This window comes from Ochotona princeps, chromosome 13 (genome assembly GCF_030435755.1).
Source record: "Ochotona princeps isolate mOchPri1 chromosome 13, mOchPri1.hap1, whole genome shotgun sequence".
Lineage (NCBI taxonomy): Eukaryota > Metazoa > Chordata > Mammalia > Lagomorpha > Ochotonidae > Ochotona > Ochotona princeps.
This window is the reverse complement of record NC_080844.1, coordinates 32,052,467-32,061,513: the sequence shown is the minus strand read 5'-3', so window position 1 is coordinate 32,061,513 and position 9,047 is coordinate 32,052,467. Positions and strand designations below refer to the sequence as shown.

Below are 9,047 nucleotides of genomic sequence, written 5' to 3'. Positions count from 1 at the left end.
GGCTTGTGTGAAGGTCAAAGTTGAGTTCCCTGTGTCCATAGGTGGAGAGGTCGGAGGTCCACTTTCAGCGGGCCAAGGCTGAGAATTGGCGTACTTGCCCTGTCAGGTCAGGTCCCGTGGCCACGTGCACCCCCAGCAGCCCGCCTGCAGCCCCCCAGCAGTCCCCCAGCAGCCCACTCTGTAGCTCCCCCAGCAGCCCGCCTGCAGCCCCCCAGCAACTCGCCTGCAGCCCTCCAGCAGCCCTCCTGCAGCCCGCCTGCAGCCCGCCTGCAGTCCCCCAGCAGCCCTCCTGCAGCCTGCATGCGGCCCACCGGGCGTGGGGCGGGGCCGAGGCGCGGGGCGGGACCTGAGCCGCGGGGCGGGGCGGCCGGGCGCAGTGCGCCTGCGCGCGGGGCGGTGCCCAGGCCGGGCGGCGTTAAAGGCGCGGGGCGGCCCTCGCAGTGCGCAGGCGCGGTTTCTCCGGCTCTTGAGGCCACGCGTGCCAGTTGGTGGCTCCGCGGCTCGTCCTCGGCATCATGAGTGGCTTCAGCAGCGAGGAGCGCGCCGCGCCCTTCACCCTCGAGTACCGGGTCTTTCTCAGTGAGTATCGGCCGCCCGCGGCCCACGGCGCCACCCCGCAGGCTGCCCATTCATTCCCGGGCCTCCCCGCGTGGCCCCGGCTCCTCGGCGCATCCCGGGGCCTGGCTGCCCCGCACCCTTCACAGTCCCCCGGCCATCCCTGTGTGCTCCAGGGACCCGCCCTTCGCTTTCCCACGCCCCGCAGGACCCGTGCCTGGGCCGGGCTGGCGCGCAGATCTGGTGAGGTCCCTGAAAGCTGTCTGGTGGTGACCTAATCCTCCCGTAAGAGGCTTGCTGTCCGGGGGTACGGGAGGGGAGGGGAGGTGGGAAAGGCCGTGACTTTCTCGAGACCTTAATCCCGCCGTTTAGCTCCGATCGCCTGCGACCGCCTGCCTGCGATCCGCCTGCGCTGGGCGGGTGCAAAGTCCACCCTGACAGGCGGAGAAACCGAGGCCCGGGTTTCGCTGGGGTCCCCTCTTGGAAAGGCGGAGGGGACCTCCTGGCTGTCCAGGCGCCGGTGCTGGGAACGAGTCCTGTGAAACCCAGAACTGTTGTCCTTTGGGGCAAACAGGTGACGTCAGAGTGAGACGAAGGAGCGAAGGAGCGACTAGGTGCAGAGGGATCCCCGCGCGCGTGGTGGGGGCGCCTGTTCCCCAGTGCCGCTCACCGCGCGCATGGCGGGGGCGCCTGCTCCCCAGTGCGGCTGCCCTCCTGCGGCACCTGTTCCCCAGCGCCTCTACTTGCAGGGCCTAGGATTTCTCTTTATCCTCACTGGCCCCTCCTCTCTCTTCGCTTGCTAGAATGTGGGCGATCACCACCGTGGCTTTCGAAAATGTATACCCAGAGGCGCTTCTCAAACTTCTCGCAGGTGTATTTGGCGGGAAGCGGGCAGGTGGTGCACAGCCTGCAAGTTTTTGGTGTGTGCAGGACTGCGAAGGGGAGCGCAGAGGAGGCCAGTGAGATTCCCTTAAGTGGGAACTGAGCTCCTAACCAGAAGCCACCTGGTGTGGGAGGAAAAGGAAAGTAAATCCTAAGCCTCCAGGTTCCGCTGAGCAGAAAACTAGTGTACTACCCAATAGAATCCAGAAAGGGTGTGGCTCCTGCTTTGTTTAATCTCAGAATTAAATTGCAAGGGCGGGACCGGCCACTTTAAAGTTGTATTTAATTGAAAGTTAGAGGAAGAAGGGAGGGGAGTCATGCATCCTGGTTCACACCTGAACATATGTGACGGAGCCAGCCTGAAGCCAGGAGTCTGGAACTCCATCCCGGCTCTCATCTGGCTGGCAGTGACCTGAACGCTGGCGCCGTCATCTGCTGCCTCCAGGGGTGTGTACTGGCCGGAAGCAAAGCCAGGACTTCAAGATGGGACCACTAAGCGACAGTTCCCCCCCCCCCCCCCCGGGACTTCTGATCCAGAAACTTTCTCTGAACATAGGGTTGCCTCCAGGATTTCTCCATAGGAAGGGCTTAGATGGGTGAGAGTGGTATGAATATGGGGGTTGGAGGGCATTTGCTAATCTCAAGCCACTTAAGCAGAGAAACACTGTTTTCAGGTAGGTTATGTGCTGGCAGCAGGTAGACCATGGCCTGCAGGGAAAGATGGCTTGGCCTTGGGTAAAGTAACTGTTTCTAATCAGTTGAAACTCTCTGAAACTGAAACATCCACAAAAGAATCACTTATTTTTAAAGATAGATTTATTTTTAGGCCTGGCACAGTAGCCTAGTGCCTTGGCTTGAATGTGCTGGGATGCCATGCGGATGCCAGTTCATATCCCAGCTGCTGCAATACCCATCCAGCTCCCTGTTTGTGGCCTGGGAAAGCAGTCAGGACCGCTCAAAGCCTTGGGACCCTGCACCTGTGTGAGAGACCCAGAAGAGGCTCCTGGCTCCTGGCTTTGGATCAGCTCAGCTCTGGCCATTGTGGCTACTTGAGGAGTGAATCAACGAATGGAAGATATTTCTGTCTCTGCTTTTCTTTGTGAAACTGCCTTCTGATAAAATAAATATATCTTTTTAAAAAGGAAGGGGGCTGGTGCCGTGGCCTAGCGGCTAAAGTCCTCACCTTGAATGCCACAGGAATCCCATGTGGGTGCCGGTTCTAACCCCAGTGTCCATGCTTCCCATCTAGCTCCCTGCTTGTGGCCTGGGAAGTTAGTTGAGGACGGCCCAAAGCCTTGGAACCCTGTACCTGTATAGGAGACCTGGAAGAGGATCTGGGCTCCTGGCTTTGGATAGGCTTAGCTCTGATTGTTGTGGCCACTTGGGAGTGACTTATTGGACGGAAGATATTTCTCTCTTTCTCTCCTCAACCTCTGTGTATACATTTAATTTTGCAATAAAAATAAATAAATCTAAAAACAAACAAGGCAAGAATTTTAGCCACGAGGCTCCCGTGCCAGTCCCACAAAGTCGCTGTTGACTCTGGGAAGAAGGGGACCTTAGGGAAATGGTAAGGTCACTTTCCACTTTAGTAGAGCATGGCAGACCCTTTGGTTTCTGTAAGAAGTAGCTTTAAAAAAAAACCACTTATTTGCTTTTTTATTTGGAAGGCAGAGTTATTGAAAGAGAAGGGGACACAGAGAGAAAGATCTTCCACCTGCTGGTTCATTCACCCAAAGCCTGCAATGGCTGAGCCAGTCCCAAACTGGCAGCTTCTTCCAGGTTTCTCACATGGATGCAGAGGCCCAAGGACTCAAGTCATCCTCCAGCAGCGTTGCATATGGAGGCTTAACATGCTATGCCACAGTGTCAGCCCCACGAGGAAGCTTCAAATCACCTTTTGGATTTGGTGTTTAGATCTCTAGAATGTATAAATTACCTGTGGAGGAGTTGTTACAGCTTGATTGTGCTTGAGAACACCACTTAAAGAAACATGATTTGTAATTTAGCAGGTTGGTCCCCACCCTGCTACTCCTCAGGTATTTCATGGAAGTTCTGTACACTATCAGCTGATGTAAGATCAGTGCAAAACCATCTGATTGTTTCTTTTTTTTTTTTTTTAAGATTTATTTATTTTTATTGGAAAGGCAAATATACAGAGAGGAGGAGAGACAGAGAGGAAGATCTTCCGTCTGATGGTTCACTCCCCAAGTGACCGCAATGGCTGGAGCTGAGCCAATCCAAAGCCAGGAGCCAGGAGCTCTTCTGGGTCTCCCATGCGGGTGCAGGATCCCAAGGCTTTTGACCATCCTCGACTGCTTTCCCAGGCCACAAGCATGGAGCTGGATGGGAAGTGGGGCCGCCAGGATTAGAACCGGTGCCCGTATGGGATCCCGGTGCGTGCAAGGTGAGGACCTTAACCACTATGCTATCGTGCCAGGCCCCATCTGATTGTTTCTTGTGCACGAGGCAGTGCATTCCAAGGGGTGAAAGGTTTCTTCCCTCAGGATGGATTAACACCGGCCAGATGAATAGCTTACCCAGGCTTGGGGGGGGGGGGTCAGGAAAGTTGAAGTATGCAGCCAGTTTTTCTGGTATTGGAACTAAATCTTGTGTACTTCCTGCATTTAGAGATGGCACTAATCACAGTATCTTTTTTTAATTTATTTTGCAGAAAATGAAAAAGGACAATACATATCCCCATTTCATGATATTCCAATCTATGCTGACAAGGTAAGGCACTTCACTTATACAGTTGGCTTGCTCAGATCAGCTAGTTCTACACAGAATTTTCTTGCATACCTCTTGGCCAGGGCTTAAAGTGCCTTTCTGTGCTGTGAGTTGCAAAGGTTCCCAGACTCCACAAGAAGTCAGTCTTAAAAACCAGGCTGCTTGGGCTCGGCAGCGTGGCCTGGTGGCTAAGGTCCTCGCCTTGATCCCATGTGGCCGCTGGTTCTGGTCCTGGCGGCTCTACTTCCTCTCTATCTCTCCTCCTCTCAGTATATCTGACTTTGTAATAAAAATGAAATAAATCTTAAAAAAAAAAAAAAAAACAGGCTGCTTAAAGAAGCTACTATAAGAAGACCTATTGAAGCTATCAGGGAAGAAAAAAAGCATGCTGGCCTCTCTTGTATATGAATTTAAAACTAAAAATCTTAGTACTTCATTAGCAATTTTAAAAGAAATTGGTTGACCAGCCCAGCATTTTGGCATGTTTTAAACTTTACAGTCTCCCACGCAGGTGCAGGGTCCCAAGGATTTGGGCCATCCTCGACTGCTTTCCCAGGCTATAAGCAGGGAGCTGGATGGGAAGTGGAGCATTTTGTACTAGAACTGGTACCCATATATAGGATCCCTGTGGCATGTGCAAGGCAAGGACTTTAACCACTAGGCTACTGTGCGGGGCCCAATTCCTTGAGTTGTAACCTGCAGCCTCCTGGGGCCTGCACTGCAGAGAGCTGGGACTGGAGGTGGGAGGTAAGCCCAGGAACTCAAATGGCATACCGGTGTCGCATCTGTGGAGTGAACCAGATTTTTCTCTCTGTCAGTCTGATCTGTATTTCCCTTAAAAATAAATAAATCTTGTAAAAATCTTACTTTTGATGATGTTCACATAGTTGATTGGGGTGGGAAGGGTTGAGGGTTAGGGCAAAGTGGGTGAGATCATATTTTCCACATTTTCTGTTTTCTTCCTGTATCTAGGGGAAGCGAGGAGATAAGGGGAGAAATTGCACCCAGCCTCCCAGTGGCTTCTGAACCTAGGGATGGGGAATGGCCACCCGACGTCATCCCAGGGTCCCCGGTGTGGAGCATGCTCCAATGGTTCTGTTCAGCTGGCTTCAGTAGTTCTGAAATGCTATTGATCTTGCCGATCCAAGGGTGGCAAATCCTTCCAAGGTCCATTGGCTGACACAGTCCAGCTTATTGTCTCCATTCACCCAGATGTTTCCTGCCAGCACTTGGTTTGGGTAGTTGGCCAACTTCTGCCCTCCTTCCTCTGTTATGCTACCAGATGTCCTTTGCAGGCTCCAATGGACTGCCATATTCTCCATGTGCATCTGGGCATGCATGTCATTGAGGAGTCCCAGATCTCCCATCCAAGTACTAACCAGGTCCGACCCTGCTTAACTTCCAAGATCAGACGAGATCGGGCGCGTTCGGGGTGGTATGGCCCTGGACGAGTCCCAGATCTGACACACACACTCCACGGTCCAACCACACATCTTGTGATTCTTTCCATGGGTGGAGTTCTGAGTCCAGCAAAGAAAATAAAATCTAGGATCCGGCGCAGTAGTCTAGCAGCTATAGTCCTCACCTTGAATGTGCCAGGATCCCGTATGGGCACCAGTTTTAATCCTGGCGGCCCCACTTCCCATCCAGCTCCCTGCTTGTGGCCTGGGAAAGCAGGAGAGGATAGGCCAAAGCCTTGGGACCTTACACTAGTGTGGGAGACCCAGAGGAAGCTCCTGCCTCCTGGTTTCTGATTGGCTCAGCTCCAGCCATTGAGGTCACTTGGGGAGTGAATCATGGGACGGAAGATCTTCTCTGTCTTTTCTCTCTGTATATCTGACTTTCCAATAAAAATACATTTTTTTTTTTTTTTGGAGGGATGGAGAGGAAGATCTTCTGTCCGATGATTCACTCCTTAAGTGGCCACAACAATCACAGCTAAGCCTATCCAGAGCCAGGAGCCTCTTCTGGGTCTCCCACACGGGTGCAGGGTCCCAAGGGTTTGGGCCGTCCTTGACTGTTTTCCCAGGTCACAAACAGGGAGCTGGATGGGAAGCAGGGCTTCCAAGATTAGAACTGGCACCCATATGGGATTCTGACGCCTTTGAGGTGAGGACTTTAGCCGCTAGGCTACTGTGCCAGGCCCCTTTCTTTCTTTTGAATTGTTGGTTTGAAACAGCTACAAAGAGGAGATCCTCCACCTGCTGGTTTACTCCCCATGTGGCTGTAACAGCCAGGGCTGAGCCAGGCTGAAACCAGGAGTTTCATCCTGATCTCCGATGTGGGCCATCGGGGCCTGAACACTTGGACCATCTGCTGCTTTTCCCAAGTCATAGGAATGAAGCTGGGTAGAAAGTGAAGCATCCCAAACAGGAACTGTTAGCCTTATGGAATGCTGAAATTGCAGGCAGCATCTTTAGCTGTTATGTCACAGTCCTATCTCCTCTCATCCCCCCCCCTTTTTTTTGAAGAATATATGTTTGTTTGAAGACAGATTTACAGAAAGAGAGAGAGATGATCCATTTGCCGGTTCACTGCTCAAATGGCTGCAATGGCCAAGGTTGGGCAAGACTAATGCCAGGGTGCAGGGACCCAAGCACGTGAGTCATCTTCCACTGCTTTCCCAGGCATTAACCAGGAGCTGGACTGGAAGTGGAGGAGCCAGGACTCAAACCAGGGCTCCTCTAGGATGCTGGCGTCACAGTCCTTCTAACCTACCATATGCGCCAGGACATCAGTCCCTTCACTGTACTGTCAAGCAGTGTGGCACAAACCTGAAGCAATTCTTGGCCACTGGGAGAAAATCCAATTTACATGTAGCTTCAGACTGTCCTGCCTGAGCTGGCTGCGGTCGGAGGGAGTGAAGCACGTGGTCTGGGCCCTTCATGTACCTGCCACAGGCACTGGCGAGGGCTGTGTAATTGGAGTGTGATTCTCGTGGGAACCTCCGAGTCATGTTTATTTAGGAACTTGTGATTTCCTGGGTGTTGATGCTGCCAGCAGAATCCTCCTCTCTTGCATGGCCCTGCTTGGTTTGGCTGGTGTTAATTACCTGTGGGGGATAGAATAATTGTATGTCACACTGTCAAGCACGCCACAGTACCATCACAGACAATGTTGGGTAACGAAGAGCTGTGAGACTTTGAGCCCAAGTCTATTGATGGTGCCCTGGCAGACAGGTGTGCTGAGGAAGGAAAACAGATTTGGACTGAATAGTGCTCAGTTAGTATTCAGCAGGGGCTGGGGAATAGTTTAGTCAAGGGCCAGAATGCTGACAGATGTTGGGACACCTGTTCCTCTTACTGCGTCAAGTGGTTCCAAGACTACACTTGGGTGTCGTGTAAGGCCTCATCCTTTGGCACCCTGTGCAGTGTGTTGGAAGCAGGGGACCCCTGAGTTTCATCACCAGTGGTCCAGACTGGCAGGAACCTCAGAGCTTCTGACTACTGCTTGGTAGGCCAGAAGGAAGTAACGTGTTCAAATAAGGAAATGGCATGCAGAGGTTTGTATTGTAACCTTTCAAAAAAAAAAAAAATCTGATTGCTTTGGCTTATGGCAGAAGAATGTGATTTTCTTTAAAAATTCCAGTGCGCAGCGGTGTCATGGTATAGCAAGTTAAACCTTTGCCTGTGGCTCTGGCATTCCATATGAGTGCCAGATTGAATCCCAGCAGCTCTGCTTCTAATCCAGTTCCCCACTGATACAGCTGGGAAAGCAGCAGAGGATGACCTAAGTGCTGGGACCCCTTCCCCTCTGTGAGAGGCTTGAAAGAAGCTTGCTTCTGATTGGTCCAGCTTCACCGTTGTGGCCATTCAAAGAGTGAACCAGCAGATAGATTTCCCCCAACCCTTTCTGCGCTCCTCTGTTGTAACCGTCTTTCAAAGAAAAAAACAACAAAACCCTCCAGTGTGAGCCAGTTTACAGAAACACGCTTTTGTGGGCAGGGCCCTAGTCTTCATCCCTGCTGCAGCCAGTCCCTGGACAGCAGGAAGCAGGACTGTCATCGTGTTCTCAGAGCTTGCAGCTGAGCACCCCTCGGGACGGCTTCTCAAGGTGCACTGGCTCAGGGCTCATCTTCTCCCTTCCAGTGTGGGTGATGTGCAGTGTGAGGTGGGCTGCTGGGCAATCCGCAGGCAGGACTGGAAATATCTGGTTTTTTTAGATAGAGATTTTTAAGTTTTTATTGGAAAGACAGATTTACAGAGAGAAGGAGAGACAGAGATCTTTCAGGTCTCCCACATAGATGCAGGGTCCCAATGTTCTAGACTACCCTCCACTGCTTTCCCAGGCCACAGGCAGGGAGGTGGAGCAGCTGGACATGAACCGATGCCCATATTGCATCCCGGCAGATGCAAAACCAGGATTTAGCTGCTGTACCAGTGCACCAGGCCCTGACTCCTGGGGTTTTAGCTTCAGGTTCCTCTGCTTTGGCTCTATTTAGGACAAAGCTCAGGCATGCTGGGCCCCAACTGTCTCCCAAGAGTCTAGAAAGGGAACGGTTCACCGGAAAAGCTGAAGCAGGAAGGAGGTAAAGGCTGGGTCTAAATTCTTTTTGTTTTCAAGAATTTATTTTATTGTGCCCAGCACAGTAGCCTAGCACCTAAAGTCCTCACTTTGCACGTATGGGGATCCCTTATGGGCGCCAGTTTGTGTCCTGATGGCCCCGTTTCCTATCCAGCTCCCTGCTTGTGGCCTGGGAAGGCAGTCAAGGATATCCCAAAGCCTTGGGACCCTGCACCCATGTGGGAGACCCAGAGGAAGCTCTGGGCTCCTGGCTTCGGATTGGCTCAGCTCCAGCTGTTGTGTTCGCTTGGGAAGTGAATCAACAGATGGAAGATTTTCCTCTCTGTATTGTGATTTTCCAATAAAAAATAAAATAC

General features: G+C 52.2%; 1 protein-coding gene across 1 annotated transcript in view; it reads left to right on the top strand.

Moving 5' to 3' along the window:
• The first annotated feature begins 422 nt into the window (after positions 1-422).
• The window catches only part of PPA1 (inorganic pyrophosphatase 1), a 28,758-nt gene continuing 20,133 nt past the window's right edge, over positions 423-9,047 (top strand). Inside the window, exons 1-2 of the mRNA XM_004583450.3 lie at positions 423-579; positions 4,112-4,170. Coding sequence (XP_004583507.2) covers positions 516-579; positions 4,112-4,170 — 123 coding nt within the window. The 5' untranslated portion in view covers positions 423-515. The remainder of the gene's footprint in view (positions 580-4,111; positions 4,171-9,047) is intronic.